The following is a 19214-nucleotide window of genomic DNA, read 5'->3' on the forward strand; positions in this document are numbered from 1 at the left end:
AGGCAGGACAAGAAAAGAGGTTCTGGATAGTCAGTATGAGGAGCAAGGCACCAAATTAAGAAGCAAAACCTCAAAGGCAATAATCTCTGGATTATTACCTGAGCCACGTGCAAATTGGCATACAGCAAATAAGATTAGAGAGATGAATGCATAGCAGAAGTGGGTTCCGGTTCATGGGGCACTGGCACCAGTACTGGGGAAAGTGACTAGGCAAAAAAGGTTTTAATATGGGAAATGATAAACAGACCATGACAGGAAGGGACAGTGAATACAAATCCAAGAGTAAATCAGCCGATAAGGCTAGAGGTTACAAAAATAATAAAAAGACAAAACTAAAGGCTCTGTATCTGAATGCACGTAGCATTCGAAACAAAACAGATGAACTGACAGCGCAAATAGAAATAAATAAGTACCATCATCGCCATTACAGAGACATGACTGCAGGATGACATAGATTGGGGCATGAATATTGAAGGGCATATGACATTTAGGAAGGACAGAAAGCTGAGAAAAGGTGAAGGGGTGGCTCTGTTAATTAATGAAATATTACTGCAATAGAGAGAGATGACCTAAGTTCAGGAAACCAAGATGTAGAAGCAGTTTGGGTCAAGATGAGAAACTATAAAGGCAAGAAGTCACTTGTGGGAATGGTGTACTGGTCCCCTAACAGTAACCACACAGTAGGACGGGGTATAAAAGGAAGAAATAATGGGAGCTCGTTAGCAAGGTACGGCGATAATCATGGGAGATTTTAATCTACATATAGACTAGAAAAATTAGATAGGCAAAGGTAGCCTAGATGAGGAGTTCACAGAACGTTTTCGGGATAGTTTCTTACAACACCACGTTCTGCAGCCAACCACAGGGCAGACTATACTAGACCTGGTATTGTGCAACGAGATAGGATTAATTCATGACCTCAGTGAAGGTGCCCCTAAGCAGCAGTGATCATAAGGTGACTGAATTTTACATTCAATGTGAGGAAAAGAGTGGGTCTAAGACTAGTATTTTAAATTTAAATAAGGACAATTATGAGGGCATGAAAACAGAGCTAGCTCAAATGAACTGGCAAATTAGGTTAAGGGATAATAGAGATGCAGAAGACGACATTTAAGGGGATATTCCAGATACATAGATACATTACGACGAGAGAAAACAAATTCCAAGGGGAGGGACCCACCATCCATGGTTAACTAAAAAAGTTAAAGATAGTATCAAAATTAAAGAAAAAGCATATAATTGCACAAAGATGGGTGACAGGTTAGAAGATTGGACAGAATATAAAGAACAGTAAAGAATGACTAAAAGATTAATAAGGAAGGAAAAACTAGAGTACGAGAGAAAGCTAGCTAGAAATATAAAGACAGATAGTAAGAGTTTCTACAGATATTTAAAAAAGAAAAGAGTTAACAAAGTGAACGTTGGTCCAAGAGAAAAAGTGAGTCTGGGAAATTAATAATGGAAAATAAGGAGATGCCAGATGAATCGAACAGGTATTTTGCATCGGTCTTCACCCTGGAGGATACAAGTAACATCCCAGTAGTAGCTGTAAGTAATGAAATGGAAGGGAGGGTGGAACACAAGAAAATTACAATCACCGGAGAAGTGGTACTGAGCAAATTGTTGGAGCTGCGGGTTGACGTCCCTGGGTCCTGATGGACTTGATCCTAGGGTGTTACAAGAAGTGGCTAGTGAGATAGTTTACACGCTGGTTTTAATTTTCCAAAATTCCCTAGATTCAGGGAAGTTTCCATTAGATTGGAAAATAGCGAATGTAACTCCTTTATTCGAAAAGGGAGGGAGACAGAAAGCAGGAATCTACAGGCCAGTTAGCTCAACATCTGTTATAGGGAAAATGAAGCTATTATTAAAGACATTATAGCAGGGTACTTAGAAATATTCAAGGTAATCAGGGAGAGTCAACATGATTTTGTGAAAGGGAAATTGTGTTTAACCAATTTATTGGAGTTCTTTGAGGGAGTTACATGGGCTGTGGATAAAGGGGAACTGGTGGATGTATTATACTTAGATTTCCAGAAGACATATGATAAGGTGCCACAGCAAAGGTTATTGCAAAAAATTAAAGCTCATGGTGTAGGGAGTAATATTTTGGCATGGATAGAAGATTGGCTAGCTAACAGAAAACAAAGGGTCATTTTGTGGTTGACAAGATGCAACGAGTGGTGTGCCACAGGGATCAATGCTTGGGCCTCCACTTTTTACAATTTATATAAATGACTTGGATGAAGGGACCGAAGGTACAGTTGCTGAATTTGCTGATGACACAGATAGGCAGGAAAATAAATTGCGAAGAGGACATTAGGAGTCTACAAAGGGATATAGATAGGTTAAGTGAGTGGGCAAAGATCTGGTAAATGGAGTATAAAGTTGGCAAATGTGAAATTGTCCATTTTGGCATGAAGAATAAAAAAGAAGCATATTATCTAAATGGTGAGAGATTGGAGAGCTTAGATGTACAGGGATCTGGATTTCCTAGTGCTTGAATTGCAAATGGTTACGTAATTAGGAAAGCTAATAGAAAGTTACTGTTTATTGCGAAGGGAATTGAATACACAAGTAGGGAGCTAATACTTCAGTTATACAGGGCATTGGTGAGACCACATGTGGAGTACTGTGTACAGTTTTGGTTTCCATATTTAAGGAAGGATGTATATGTGTTGGAAGCAGTTCAGAGAAGGTTTACTAGAATACCTAGAATGGGCAGGTTGTCGAGGAAAGATTGGGCAGGCTAGGCTTGTATCCACTGGAGTTTAGAGGAGTAAGAGGCGACTTGATTGAAACATACAAGATTCTGAGGGGTCTAGACAGGGTGGATGTGGAAAGGATATTTCCCTCTTGTGGGAGATTCTAGAACTAGTACTGTTTAAAAAATTAGGTGCTCGCCCATTTACGACAAGAGGAGAATTTTTTTCTCTCAGATGGTCGTGAGTCTTTGGAACTCTCCTGCTCAAAAGGCAGTGAATTCAGAGTTCGAATATCTTGAAGGCAGAGGTCGATAGGTTCTTGATAAGCAAGGGGGTGAAAGGTTAATTGGGAATAGGCGGGAATGTGGAGTTGAGGTTACAATCAGATCAGCCATGATCTTGTTAAATGGCAGAGCAGGCCCAAGTGGCCTACTCCTGCTCCTAATTCTTATGTTCGTATGTTCCTATACACACACACTATGCTGTCAAGCAGTTTAATCACCGACTGCTTAAGAGTTTAACCAACTAGAGTAGAGTTTTAAAAAAACTAGATTAGCAATGTAACTGAACTTTAACAACCATCATAATTATAAAAGCAAAATGCTGCTGATGCTGCAAATAAAATAAAAACAAAGTGCTGGAAATAGTCAGCACGTCTGACAGCATCTGTGGAGAGAGAAACAGAGTTAACATTTCAGGTCTGTGACCTGAAACTATCAGCTTACTGTGCAAGCAATGAAGGAGATAAATGAGATCTTCAGGTCTGTAGCCAGGGACATAAAACAGTTTGGGATGTTAATACTAAGCTTTTATGGAGCTTTGCTCCACCTGGAAAACTATGCACATTCTGGTCACCATAATTCAGCGAGGACATTTTGACACTGGAAAGAAAGCATAAAAAGAACAATTAAACGAACAGGCATCAAAGCCAAAAGGAGTGGCAAAGGAAACTAGGAATGCTTACACTGGAGAAAAAGGTGGATGAGGGGGAAACCTCAAAGTGTTCAGGATTCTACAGGGAAGACATAAGCCGTTCAGAAATTCTTTGAGATGACTGTAAGCATCATCCCAAATATTTATATGGTCAACATGAAGAACCACTCCCAAAAGTGAGTCTCACTCAAATTCAAGAAGGAATTAAATTTTTTGGTGAAAGGAAGTGAAGTAGAGTACTTTGGGATCAAACAAAAGGCCCTTTTCAACATTATACATTTCAGCCATTTGTAATTGTATGCATTTAACAAACTAAGCATACAAAAAAAAGACTACAAATTCTCGAAGATACAGCAGATCAGCCAGTAGCTGTGGAGAATAAAGGGACAATATTTAAGGACACACCTCGCCCAAAACTTCATCTGTTTTCTCCACGTAGGCTGACTGATCCGCTGTCAATTCCCAAAATATTAACCATGAAGAAGGGCATTTGGCTTATCCTGGTCCATCTATCCAGAATGGTCCTAAAGTCCCCCCACTGCAATATTCAACTGGTTCTCCCAGTTCCTAAAGTGTCATTCTTATTCAATCCATGAGTCCTTACCATAAATTGATCATTCTTTTCGTTAAGAACTTGATTCGTCCTAAATTTGTGCTTTACCAATTTGAACCGATGTGCCCTTGTCCTCGCCTTGCAATTTAAATAACATATTTCTATAGCATCTTTAACAATAATCAAATGACCCAGAGTGCTTCACAGGAGTGTTAGAAACAAAAATTTGTCATCATGCCACATGAGGTGATATTAAGGCAGATGGCCAAAAGCTTGGTCAAAGAGGTAGGTTTTAAGGAGGGTCTTAAAAAGGAGGAAAACGAGAGGGGTTTAGGGAGGAAATTCCAGACCTTGAGGCCAAGACAACTGAAGGCATGGTCACCAATTATGCAGCAATTAAAGTTGGGGATACTCAAGAGGCCAGAATTAGATTAGAGATACAGCACTGAAACAGGCCCTTCGGCCCACCGAGACTGTGCCGAACGTCAACCACCCATTTATACTTATACTAGATGAATGCAAATATCTGAGGGTTGTGGGGCTGGAGAAGATTACAGAGATAGGGAGGGGCGAGACAGTGGAGGGATTTGAAATCAAGGTTGAGAATTTATAAATCAAGGTGCTGCTTGACCAGGATCCAATGTAGGCACAGTTCCAGTCGCCACACTATTGGAAGGATGTGATTGCACTGGATAGGGTGCAGAGGAGATTCACCAGGATGTGGCCTGGGCTGGAGCATTTCAGCTATGAAGAGAGACTGGATAGGCTAGAGTTGTTTTCCTTGGAGCAGAGAAGGCGGAGGGGGTACCTGATTGAGGTATACAAAATTATGAGGGGCATAGATAGGAACAAACTTTTTCCCTTAGCTGGGGGGGGGGGGGGGGGGGTCAATAACCAGGGGGCATTGATTTAAAGGTAAGGAGCAGGAGGTTTAGAGGAGATTTGAGGAAAATGTTTTTCACCCAGAGGGTGGTTGGAATCTGGAACATACTGCCTGAAGGGGTGGTAGAGACAGGAACCCTCACAACATTTAAGAAGCATTTAGATGAGCACTTGAAATGCCGTAGCATACATAGCTACAGGCCAAGTGCTGGAAAATGGTATTAGAATAGATAGGTGCTTGATGGCCGGCACGGACATGATGGGCCAAAGGGCCTGTTTCTGTATTGTATAACTTTATGACTAGGCCAGCAAGCACAGCGGTGATCGGCGAACACATCAGGTGCGAGTAAAGATGCGGGCAGAAGACTTTTGGATGACTCAAGTTTCGGAGGGGAAATTGTAAGCCCGCCAGTAAAGAATTGGAATAGTCAAGTCCAGAGATAATAAATGCATGAATGACGGCTTCAGCAGCAGATGAGATGGGCAGGGTCAGAGTCAGTCAATGTTATGGAGGTGCAAAAAGACAGCACGGATATATGGATGGAAGCTCAACTTAAGTCCAATATGACACCAAGGTTGCAACAGTTGCCAGTGAGAGGGATAGAGTCAGTAGCTGGGGCATGGAGTTTGGAGCAAGGACCAAAGACAATGGCTCCAGTCTTCACAATTTTTAATTGATGGAAAATTCTTCTCATCCAGTAGCAGATAAGCAGTCTGATGATTTATCAACAGTGCAGGAGTTGAGAGAGGTGGTGGTGAGGTACAGTTGGGTGTCGTCGGTGTACATTTGATGTTGCCGAGGTAGATGAGAAAAAGGAGGGAGCCAACGATAGATCCTTGGGGAACACCAGAGATAACTGCGCGGGAGAAGAGAAGCCATTGCAAGTGATACTCTGGCGACGATTAGACAGATAAAATGGAACCAAGTGCATGCAGTCCACACACTGCAGAAGCATTGGAGAAGGATGACGTGATCAACCAAGTCAAAGGCTGTAGACAGGTCAAGGAGGAGGAGGGAATAGTTAACTATTGTCAGTCACATTGGACGTCATTCATGACTTTGCTAAGAATCGTTTCTATACCATGACGGGCAGAAACCTGAAAGGAGGAATTTAAACAGAGAATTCTGGAAAAAATGGGTATGGATTTAGGAAGCGGAAACACTGCAAAAGGACTCTGGGGAAGAAAAGGAGGTTGGAGGTAGGGCGGTAATTTGCAAGGATGGGTGGGGTCAAGGGCTTTTTGGAGGAGAATGGTGATGATGGCAGATTTAAACAAGAGAGGGACAGCACCCGAAGAGAAAGAACCATTAACAATATCAGCTGAAGTGGGGACCAGAAGGGGATGCTGGGTCATCAGCAGTTTAGTGGTAATAAGGTTGAGGGAGCAGGAGGTGGATCTCATGGACAAGATGAGCTTGGAGAGAAAAGAAACTAGCGAAAGATGTGACTTCAGGGTGAGGGCAGGGGAAGCTTTAACATGGAGAAATGTTCTGCATTCACCTTGTCTATAACATTTAATATCTTATATACCTTGAAGATCAGATACCTCCTTTTAAGCCTGGAGAAGTATCTTCTTTCTTTCATCAAAACTCACCTCTAACACGGAGGGATTAGCTGTGCTCTACACTGCCTCCAACACTCAAATGTGTCCCTTCGTCTCAATCGCCACTTGCCTGGAAACTTGTAACTAGAACTGGACACAGTATTCAAGATGCGACCTGACCACTGCAATGTACAGTTCTGTTCAACTTTCTCTAACTTGCACTTTACTGATTTGACTACTTAGCTAAATGTTTGATTAACACGGTTAATTAGTCGTGTTGAGTCTAACGAGACTGGGGTCTCTTTTAACCCCAGCTTGTTCAATGCCATTTCTACAGCATGTATGCCGCTTATTTTTCTTTCCCATGTGCAATACTTCACTCATGCATTAATTTTTAACCAACAATTTTGTCTACTTGCCTATTTTTGTCCAGCTAATTGCCCAATACCTGATCTGCCTCCTTCAATTCCACTGCCCTTCCTGGTTCGGTATCATCTTCAAATTTGACCAATTTACACCGAGTTTAAGTTGAAGTCACTAACATAAATTAGAAATGGACATCCCACCACCAATCCCTGCGCACCCCAGTCTTTCCACCACCTTGATGCAAATATATTTTTCCACCTCAGAATCAAAGTCATTTACGGCATAAAAGGAAGCCATTTGCCCCATTGAGTCCATGCTGGCTCGCCGCAGAGCAACCCAGTCAGTCCCACTCCCCCACTCGATCCCCATAGCCCTGCAAGTCTATTTCCTTCAAGTGCCCATCCAATTTGAAATCATCGATTGTCGCCACTTCCACCACCCTTGCAGGCAGCAAGTTCCAGGTCATTACCAACCGCTACGTAAAAAAGTTCTTCCTCACATAACTCCTGCATCTCTTGCCTGAAACCTTCAACATGTGACCCCTCGTCCTTGTATCGTCAGTTAATGGGAACAGTTTTTCCTGATCTAACTTAGCTTGTTATAATCTTGTATCAAATCTCTCCTCAATCTCCTTTGCTCCAAGGAAATCAACCCCAGTTTTTTCAACCTAACCTTGTAACTAAAATCCCCCATCCCCGGAATCATTCTGGTAAATCTCTACTGTATCCTCTAAAGGACCCTCACATTCTTCCTAAAGCATGGTGACCAAACTGGACGTAATACTCCAATTGAGGCCTAATCAGAGCTATATTAAGTTTCAGCACAACTTCCCTACTTTTGGTAACGTTTCGGGTCAGTGACCCTTCGTCGGAACTGACAAATATTAGAAAAGTCACAGGTTATAAGCAAGTGAGGTGGGGGTGGGGCAAGCGATAACAAAGGAGGTCTAGATTGGACCAGGCCACATAGCTGACCAAAAGGTCACGGAGCAAAGGCAAACAATATGTTAATGGTGTGTTGAAAGACAAAGCATTAGTACAGATTAGGTGTAAATACACTGATTATTGAACAGCAAGTGCAAACCTGAAAAAAAAGTGGGTAAGCAAACTGAACAAACAAAGATGAAATGAAATAAATGCAAAAAAAATAAAAAAAGAATGTAAAAAAAAAATAAAAAATAACTAAAAATGAAAGTAAAATGGGGGGCTGTCATGCTCTGAAATTATTGAACTCAATGTTCAGTCCGGCAGGCTGTAGTGTGCCTAATCGGTAATTGAGATGCTGTTCCTCGAGCTTGCGTTGATGTTCACTGGAACACTGCAGCAATCCCAGGACAGAGATGCGAGCATGACAGCAAGGGGGAGCGTTGAAATGGCAAGCAACCGGAAGCATTTATTTCATTTCATCTTTGTTTGTTCAGTTTACTTACCCACTGTTTTTTTTTTCAGGTTTACACTTGCTGCTGTTCAATATTCAGTGCATTAACACCTAATCTGTACTAATGCTTTGTCTTTCAACACACCATTAACATATTGTTTGCCTTTGCTCCGTGACCTTTTGGTCAGCTATGTGGCCTGGTCCAATCGAGACCTCCTTTGTTATCTCTTGCCCCACCCCCACCTCACTTGCTTATAACCTGTGACTTTTCTAATATTTGTCAGTTCCGAAGAAGGGTCACTGACCCGAAACGTTAACTCTGCTTCTCTTTCCACAGATGCTGCCAGACCTGCTGAGTGATTCCAGCATTTCTTGTTTTTATTTCAGATTTCCAGCATCCGCAGTATTTTGCTTTTATTCCCTACTTTTGTACCCTCTGCCCCTATTTATGAATCCTGAGATCCCATATGTTCCGCGAATCACTCTCTCAATATGTTCTGCTGTCTTCGAAGATCGATGCACATACCCCCGCCCAGGTCCTTCTGTTCCTGCACTCTTCAGAACTGTGCCATTAAGTCTATATTGCCTCACCCATCCCTTCTGCCATAATGCCTTACCTCACACTTGTCTGTATTAAATTCCATTTCCCACTTGTCTGCCCATTCTGCTAACCTATTTATGGCCTACTGCAGGATACATTCCATCCCTCCAGCAAAAAAAAGTAGCAGCACTAAACCTCAGGGAAAACCACTGTCTACCATCCTCCAGTCAGAAAAGCAACCATTTACTACGACTCGCTGTTTTGTCCTTAAGCCAATTTTTTTTATCCAATTGGACACTGACCCTCCTATTCCCCTTTATCACATGGCATTGTAGGGTAGGCAAGTCACGGAGCAGAACCAGTGGCTCCCCCCTCCCGCTTCCTTCCCGACTTGTGCAATTGCCTTCCCAGGGGCTCACAGTGCAGTCAGCTAAGCAGCTGACGCAGGTAGGTTCAGTGGGTTAAGAGTTCAGAAGTCAGCAGGGTCGCACTTAGCATATGTGGGACATCTCGTCCAGGGAGGGGGTTTTCATGCAGGCGATGCAAAACTGGTGCATCCGGAGGGAAGCCTCGTGCTGCAGCTGGGTACGACGAGGTTAGATGATGTAGCGGAGGTCATAGTTCAGGAGACAGCTGATGGAGCTCATGTAGAGGTCAGAGAAGCAGCAGAGGCAGCGAGAAAAGTACATGGGGTTGTGCTAGGTGTGGAAAATGCTCCCGAAATGAACAGGTTCTTAGCGAAGAACCTCAGATCCAGCACCCAGGCCCAGACCTTACGCGCCTCTTCATCTCGGTATGTCTGCATCCAGGTGAGTGCCTGCGTGTACTGCTCCAGTGTTCAAAATCTGTGTCTTTGTCTCCAGCTCTGGGACAATGGCCCCTGTCATCCATCCATCCATGTCTCAAATATCAGACCCGCAAGTCCACTGTAGAGATGATCACCAAAGTGAAGCACTTTGGACCCTCGCCAGCCCATCAGCTGCAGGAAGTCGACCAGGTTACCCTGATTGTAGACTTTGCCCTTCTGTAGTTCAGTGATTGTGTGCCACTGGAGATCGTAGTTCGTGTCCAGGCATCGGAATGGTTTGATGCAGTTGTTGAAAAAGTGAGGCTTGTCGGCCTGTACGATGACCGCATCAAACAGGTCCCTCCAGTCCTTTCCCACCATGTGGGACATGCCCTTGTCAACGAAGCTGAATGGACTGTTGGTGATGAGAAAGTGTTTCTTCCCATGATGAACCAAGCGTTTAGGAACAACGAAGGTCTCCTCCCCATGGCGAATGTACTTCGAGATCTTCCATGATCCACTTGTACATGAAACCCTTGATGTGGACTTGTGCGATGGCATTTGTGATGTCCTTGTACAGGTGCAAAGGGTCAAACTCGATGTCACGCACAAGGAACTAGTCATTGATGACGGCCAGTAACATGACCTCTGAGATGGAGAAGACATCCATGTATTGCTTCACCGAAGGGCTTGTGCCATAGGAACCGCTGACTTGGTGGAGTGGCACGTGATGAGCACCCTGGTACATTGCCAACACATTTCTGGCACAGGAGATAGTCCCCTGTACACTGGACCCATCTGTATGTAATGGAACGCGTCCATTTTCATTGACAATCCCTTACTAATACCATAATGGAGGTCGGGAATCAAGCAGTCCTGTCGGTATTCATAAACCTTCAGTGCTCAGGATAATTGCCCAGTTGTGTCCTGTGCACAAACATGACAAATCCAACCTGGCTAATTACCGCCCTATCAGTCTACTCCCGATCATCAGCAGAGTGATGGAAGGGGTCGCCAACAGTGCTATCAAGCGGCACTTTCTCAGCAATAACCTGCTCACTGATGCTCAGTTTGGGTTCCGCCAGGGCCACTCAACTTCTAACCTCATTACAGCCTTGGTCCAAACATGGACAAAAGCACTGAACTCCAGAGGTGAGGTGAGATTGACTGCCCTTGACATCAAAGAACAAAGAACAGTACAGCACAGGAACAGGCCATTCGGCCCTCCATGCCTGCACCGATCTCGATGCCTGCCGAAACTAACACCTTCTACACTCCCGGGGCCCATATCCCTCTACTCCCTTCCTATTCATGTATTTGTCAAGATGTATCTTAAACGTCGCTATCGTATCTGCTTCCACCACCTCCCCTGGCAGCAAGTTCCAGGCACTCACCACCCTCTGTGTAAAAAACTTGCCTCGCACATTCCCTTTAAACTTTGCCCCTCGCACCTTAAACCTATGTCCCCTAGTAACTGACTCTTCCACGCTGGGAAAAAGCTTCTGACTATCCACTCTGTCCATGCCGCTCATAACTTTGTAAACCTCGATCATGTCACCCCTCCACCTCCGTCGTTCCAGTGAAAACAATCCGAGTTTTTCCAACCTCTCCTCATAGCTAATGCCCTCCAAACCAGGCAACATCCTGGTAAACCTCCTCTGTACCCTCTCCAAAGCCTCCACGTCTTTCTGGTAGTGTGGCGACCAGAATTGCACGCAATATCAAGGCATCATTTGACAGAGTATGGCATCTGGAGTCAATGGGAATCGGGGGGAAAACTCTTTGCTGGTTGGAGTCATAGCTAACACAAAGGAAGATGGTTGTGGTTGTTGGAGGTCAATCATCTCAGTCCCAGGACATCAGCGCAGCAGTTCCTCAGGGTAATGTCCTAGGCTCAACCATCTTCAGCTGCTTCAATGACCTTCCTTCAATCATAAGGTCAGAAGTGGGGATATTTGCTGATGACTGTACAGTGTTCAGCACCATTTGTGACTCCTCAGATACTGAAGCAGCCCACGTCAATGTGCAGCAAGACCTGGACAACATTGAGGCTTGGGCTGAGAAGTGGCAAGTAATATTCATGCCACACAACTGCCAGGTAATGACCATCTCCAACAAGAGAGAATCTAACCATCTCCCCTTGACATTCAATGGCATTACCATCACTGAATCCCCCACTATCAACATCCTGGGGGCTACCATTGACCAGAAAATGAACTGGACCAGCCACATAAATACCGTGGCTACAAGAGCAGGTCAGAGGCTGGGAATTCTGAAGCAAGTAACTCACCTCCTGACTCCCCAAAGCCTGTCCACTATCTACAAGGCACAAGTCAGGAGTGTGATGGAATACTCTCCATTTGCCTGGATGAGTGCAGCTCCAACAACACTCAAGAAGCTCGACACCATCCAGGACAAAGCAGCCCGCTTGATTGGCACCCAATCCACCACCTTCAACTTTCACTCCCTCCACCATCGATACACAGTGGCAGCAGTGTGTACCATTTACAAGATGCAGTGCAGCAACTCACCAAGGTTCCTTCGGCGGCATCTTCCAAACCCGCAACCTCAATCACAGTGAAGGACAAGGGCAGCAAATGAATGGGAACACCACCACCTGCAAATTCCCCTCCAAGCCACACACCATCCTGACTTTGAGCTATATTGCTGTTCCTTCACTGTCGCTGGGTAAAGATCCTGGAGCTGCCTTACTAACAGGACTGTTGGTGTACCTCCATCCCAAGGACTGCAGCACTTCAAGGCAGCAGCTCACCACCACCTTCGCAAGAGCAATTAGGGATGGGCAATAAATGCAGGCCTAGCCAGCGAAGCCCACATCCAATAAACGAGTAATAAAAAAATTTGTAAACCAGCCTTTTATGTGGTAACTTATCAAATGCTTTCTTCAAATTCATATAGATAACATCCACCGCATTTCCTTCAACAACCTTCTCTGTTATTCATTAAAAAATTCAATTAGTCAAGCATGGTCCGCCTTTTACAGATCTGTGCTGGCTATCCTCAATTAACTCAAACCTCTCAAGTGTCCGTTGATTTTTTTACCTGATTATTGATTCAGAAACCTTACCCACCACTGCTGACAAACTAAATGGCCTGTAGTTGCTAGGAATGTCCTTACACCCGTTATCGACTAAGTTTGTCAATTTGTCAGTCTCCAATCCTCTGGCAACAAGCACTAGCACCCGCTCCCATATCTAGGGAAGAAAGGAAGATTATGGCAAGCCCTTCCACTAGCTCCGCCACCACTTTTTTTCGTAACCTGGGATGCAAGCATCCAGATGCGGTGGCTAATCTACCCTAAGCACAGCCAGCCTTTCCAGTACCTCCTCCCTCTCAATTTTTACCCTATCCTGTGCCTCTGCTCTCTCCTCTTCGACCAATATTTTGTCAGATTCCTCTTCCTTAATAAACACCAATACAAAATACTCAAGTATTCTAGCGTTGCGCTGTGCCTCGAAGCACATATTTACCCTCTTCGTCCATAATAGGCTCCCATTCCACCTCTTACTACCCACTTAGCGTTTACATGCTGGTAAAAGATTTTTGGGTTCCCTTTTATTTGGCTGTCATTCTATTCTCACATTCTCTTTTCCAGTCTTATTTTCCTCTTCTCCTCCCCTCATCCTCTTGTATTTGGCCTGGTTCTCACTTGAAGAATTCACTTGACATACATATTACACCCCCTTTTTTTTCCCTCAATCTCTATCTCCATCATCCAAGCAGCCCCGCTTTTGGTTCCCCTATCTTTCACCCATGTTGGAATTTACCTAGCCTGTACCTGTAGCATCTCAATCAATTCTTCCATTACAGTTTTTCCTCTCGGCCTTTGGTTCCATTAAATCTTGGCTAGATCCCTTCTCATCACATTGAAATTAGCCCTCTTTCAATCATTCCTTGCTTTTCTACATTACGAGTCTAAACCTAATGTATATATGATATTATGATCACTCTTACTCAAGCGCACCACACAGACACTTGGGCTATCTCAGTTTCCAACACCAGGTCCAGAAATGCCCCCTTTCTAGTTGGGCCAAGGAAATTTTTTTGATCACAATCCAAAAATTCCTCCCCCTCCTTTCTCATTACTCTAAAATTATTCCAATCGATATTTGGGTAATTGAAGTACCCCAATATCACCACTCTATAGTTCTTGCACATCTGTGATGCACATTAATAAGAAGTTGACTGAAACAAGATTTACCCTGAATTCCCACAGGTTTGAGCTTTGCGTCGAAACTTCTACATAGACTTTCAGAAGGTATTTAACAACAGATCGTATCGTTTACTACAGTCCAGTAAGGATGTCAATTCCTCAAATAAGTCAAGGAGGCTGCCCAGTCAGGATCTTCCCCTTTTTTCATCACTTGAATTTGAGCTGGATTAAAAGCCAGTTGCCAGAGGTAGAAGATTATGTCATTGAGCATTGGCCCTTCAGCCCATCGTGTCTGTGCCAGCCATCAAGCACCTAACTATTCTAATCCCATTTTGCAGCATTTGGCCTGTAGCCTTGTGTGCCATGGCATTTCAAGTGCTCATCTAAATACTTCTTAAACGTTGAGGGTGCCTGCCTCTACCACCTCTTCAGGCAGTGCGTTCCAGATTCCAACCACCCTCAGTGAAAAAAACTTTTCCTCAAATCCCCTCTAAACCTCCTGCCCCTTACCTTAAATCTATGCCCCCTGGTTATTGACCCCTCCGCTAAGGAAAAAGGTTTCTTCCAATCTAACTTATCAATGCCCCTCATAATTTTGTATACCTCAATCATATCCCTCCGGCCTTCTCTGCTCTAAGGAAAGCAACCCTAGCCTTTTCAGTATCTCTTCAAAGCGGAAATGCTCCAGCCCAGGCAACATCCTGGTAAATCTCCTCTGCACCCTCTCCAGGGCAATCACATCCTTCCTATAGCGTGGTGCCCAGAACTGTACACAGTACTCCAGCTGTGGCCTAGCTAGCATTTCATACAGCTCCATCATAACCTCCCTGCTCTTATATTCTATGCCTCGGGCTAATAAAGGCATGTATCCCATATGCCTTCCTAACCACCTTATCTACCTGTGCTGCTGCTTTCAGTGATCTATGAACAAGTACACCAAGGTCCCTCTGTATTTCCTAGGGTCCTACCATCCATTCCCTTGCCTTGTTAGTCCTGCCAAAATGCATCACCTCACACTTGTCAGGATTAAGTTCCATTTGCCACTGCTCCGCCCATCTTACCAGCCCATCTATATCGTCATGTAATCTAAGGCTTTCCTCCTCACTATTTACAACACCATCAATTTTCATGTCATCTGCGAACTCACTGATTATACCTCCTATATTCACATCTAAATCATTAATGTACACTACAAACAGCTTGACCAATTGTCCCGCTACTCTACTCAGTCCCCAATTCATGCTCTTTAAGATACAAGCAAGCATTCTATGTCATAACAGATTACTTTTAATGATTCACTTTGCACACCAACTCATGCTGACAATGACTATTTGCTGGTTGGGAGGGACTTAAGGATAATGTTACACTTTCTAAACGATTGAAAAGACTTGCATCTTATCTAACAACCAAAAATCAACTTTTGAAAACTATTAACTTACCATTTACTGTAGGAAGCAATTAGAAGCGAAGGCAATTTTATTATCTAACCTTTTCACACTGTAGTTTAGATTCATATCGCATAAATAATTTATTTTGTCACAGCCACCGAGTAGGACAGCAACACCATATTATTGTGCAGAGCAAACTCTTAATTAAGAGTCATCCATCACATTCTAGTTTTTTGACAGCATCAATAACTTGAGTTCATTTAATGATGCATGCCAAAAAGGAATTTTTTTTTAAATTTAAAGTTATTGCCAAATTACACGGCAACATTTTGACTTATTTGCACCTAACAGGTAAGTTATCTTTAACAATTACTCATTGGCAGCCATATGTATAGTTATACACATGATTGCCAACAATTGTTATAAATGATGACTCACCTCCTTTGTGCTAATAGTCTAATATATTAACTGAAGAAATTACTCAAGAGATTCTCACTTCCTGAAGAATTAAACATATACAATTTTATAAGCAGTTCAGTCAGCCAGAAGCTTTAAAGCATTTGCGTCGAAAAGCATCGATGCAGACTAATTACAGGAGCAACACAACAAAACTTCCAGAGCAGGAGTATCTCTATCAATTCCATCCATACAAGCAACTAAACCAACCAAGAACAAAAATCATTAAAAGGACATTCCACTTTGAGCTAGTAACATGCATATTTTGTTTTTCAAATTATCTCATTCCCGACACCAACGACATCCCCCCCCTCACCCCCACACTTTTCCAAGCTGTAGTTAAGATCAGACAAATCACATCCAAACTGAAATATATTGCTCTGTAATCAGTTAATGACCAATTTTGCTTTCTGTCTGTTCAGAGCCTGGCTCTCGCTGGACAAACAAATCTTCCTCCAAGCCAGTCAACATTCAACTTCAGAAAGCACATGCACTACAGCTTCCTCAGCCAGTTGAGTGGCCACAATTTTTTTTCATCCCAAATATGGATCTATGCAGTTGTATTGCATGATTCTCTCATCTCTCCAACTCCCAGTCCCTTTTGGACACTATCTATTCTTTTGTATGCAGACAGCAATCAGATTTTATATGTCTGTACTGATTTCTATATACAGTCAGCAGTGCAGTGGGCAAAGTGGATAATAAAGGAGATGTGTGGTGAAGAATCAAAGCAACAGATGTAAATCAGCACTTAAAACTGTCAGTTAAATATTATAATTGACAGAATGCAGATAATATTCACAAACATAAATAGAAAGGCCTTTACCGTACGATACAATTTATGGCAAAACTGACATCCAGCTGTCTAATACTTCTGATGTCCAGGGCAAAGCAGAAATGGTGTGCTGATGCTGGAATGGAGATCTTTGGTGCTGATGTAGAATCAGACAAATTGGAAACTGGAGCTGGACCACACGTTGATTCCATTGCAGAAACTGGTACTATTAGAAGTTAAAAATACAATAAATGTAATATTTAATGTTGCATTTGCTACAGTGAAAGTTGTCAGAGTCATGCAATGCAATAACTTAAAAACTCCTGCCAAAGCATCATAATCAAACACTTTTGTGTCAGGTACAGCATGAACCATGTGAAACTTGCTGTATACTACTACAGCACAACTTGACGTTTATTGAGTTCTTTGAAAAGCCAACGGAATGACCAGGCACTTTTTAACCAGGTTGCAGCTACACAGGGTGCAAAGTCCAAGCTGTATGTTAACTTATCGAGGTGGGCTCTCAACTCTGGATCCAACAAACTCAAAAGTCTGATCGGCTTGGGAGTTATACTGCTATTTTCACAGGAATATGTACTCAAAATTGTTTTGTAATGACATAAGATACTATATGGACAGCTTCAAGTTCCTTTCAGAAACATACTTTACAACATACCGTCCATTACTGTCTAGCCTTTAGCACTCCGCTCACCATGACTTATCTGCAGATTTGCACAACCACACCCTCACCTCCACGTTTTCTGCCCCAGTCTCCAATAAAACCACTGCGCTCTCACCTTGGCTGTTCCCTCGGTGTAGCCATCATCTCTACTCCTTTAAGTTCAAGGGACGCAAATTTGAACGGATATGGCGGACAACTGACTTGTCCATTCACCATTCGGTCTGGCTAGACCACAGAAAGCACCATCAGGTCCTCCTCTCATGCCAAAACTACTCACTATTCCAGGAATGCAAAGATAACCCCCAGCTTCTTTTCTCTACTACAAACCATTTTAAAGCCCTCTCCCCACCTCCTCCTCACTCGCCTCCAAGTCGTGCTCGGAGCTCATGAACATCTTTCACTAAAATGGAGACAATCTGATCAGCTGCCTCTGCCACTTCTCTCCCTTCTTCCAGCCCAACGAGCCAAACCTCCTCTAAAGTTCCCTCCTGCTTGAGCCTGAAACTCTCATCTTTCTCTGTTTCTTTCCTATCTCCACTCATACCCTCCTCAAGTTCATTCAGTCCATGAGATCCATCTCCTGCTCCCTTGATCCTATTCCCACGGAGTTGATGAACACTCAACTTCACATCCTGGTCCTGATATTGTTAGTGGGTTCACTCGATTCAAGTACTGCCCCTCTCTCCTTTAAATATGCCTCAGCACACCCTCCTCAAAAGACTCAACATCTACCCCTCCATCCTTGAAACTAGCACACCATCTCCAACCTCTGTTTCCTCTCTAAAGACCTCAAATGTGTTGCCACCTCCCAAAACCATGTTTGCATCTCTGCCACAGTACCAAAATGGTTCTTGCCAAAGTCACAAATGATATCCAATGTGACTGTGACAAAGGCAAACTGTCAGTCATCTTTCTTGACCTGTCTGCAAGTTTTGGCAAAGTCGACAAACCATCTTCCTCCAAAGTCTCTCTGCTGTCTTCAGGTTGGGTGGGACTGCACTCGCCTGACTGCATTCCTTGAGAGCATCACTTGCAATGGCTTCCCTTCCCGCTCCCGCACCATTACCTCTGGTGTCACCTAAATATCTACCCTTGGCCCCCTATTTCTCATCTACACGCTGCCCCTCAACAACATCAGCCAAAAATACATCAGTTGTCACGTATAAACCAACAAAAGCCAGTTCTACCTCACCACCGCCTCTCGACTCTGCCACTGTTGCCAAATTATCAGACTGCACTCCAACATCCAGTACTTGATGAGAAGTTAACTCCAATTATATACTGGGAAAACCGTTCCCTAGTTACTGATACCCTCCCTCTCCTGGCAACTGTCTAAGGCTGAGCCAGACTGTTTGCAACCGTGGCGTCATATTTGACCCCAAGGTGAGGTAAAAACCACATATCCGTGCCATCACTCAAAACGGCCATTTCCACCTCTAGTTTTATGAAGCTGTTACTCACATTATAATGCACCAGGAACATTCAACAGAGATTGACACTTCATTACAAATGTAATAAGTAAACTAAACAGTAATCGGAAGTCACAAATATAAAAAAAAATGCAATATTTAGCACAGCCTCCTTAAAAGACCTGCCTTTAAGCTAACGGGGCAATCACTGAGCAGACTTTTCTACAACTGCTAAAAGGCCTATTCGGTGCTTCACTATCCAGAAGTACATTTGCAGCAAGGCAAGGAAATGAGAGTCTATAATTCCAAGTTGAGCAAGTGTGTTGTAATGCACTGAAACGTATTTGTCCACCCTGCAAAGAAATCTAACTCAAAGTGTCAGGACATATATACAGCATAAATGAAAGAAAATTAAAATGATAGTTTGCAAAGCAGATTCAGATATAGTAACTATTCAAGAAAACACTGAACTTTGCAACAAGGACTGAAAAACATTATTCAAGCTTGAAAAGTAGAAAAAAAAAATAGCCTGTCAGTGATAAGTACCGACGAACATTTTCAATTTTCTCAATTGCTCCTTTCAACCTACGTTATGCATTATTGCACCATTCCCACCGAAGAGGGAGGTGGCCTTCTGTTCC

At 43.3% G+C, this 19214-nt stretch overlaps 1 protein-coding gene and 1 pseudogene across 3 annotated transcripts in view; both read right to left on the reverse strand.

Moving 5' to 3' along the window:
* The window catches only part of cep120 (centrosomal protein 120), a 130156-nt gene that overhangs the window by 71675 nt on the left and 39267 nt on the right, over positions 1 to 19214 (reverse strand). For all 3 annotated transcript variants that reach the window (XM_068029921.1, XM_068029922.1, XM_068029920.1), the window contains one exon: positions 16534 to 16708. In XM_068029921.1, the coding sequence (XP_067886022.1) occupies positions 16534 to 16708 (175 nt within the window). The remainder of the gene's footprint in view (positions 1 to 16533; positions 16709 to 19214) is intronic.
* LOC137368598 (5'-nucleotidase domain-containing protein 2 pseudogene) lies at positions 9394 to 13174 on the reverse strand (annotated as a pseudogene).

Source organism: Heterodontus francisci, chromosome 4 (genome assembly GCF_036365525.1).
Source record: "Heterodontus francisci isolate sHetFra1 chromosome 4, sHetFra1.hap1, whole genome shotgun sequence".
NCBI classification, from domain to species: domain Eukaryota; kingdom Metazoa; phylum Chordata; class Chondrichthyes; order Heterodontiformes; family Heterodontidae; genus Heterodontus; species Heterodontus francisci.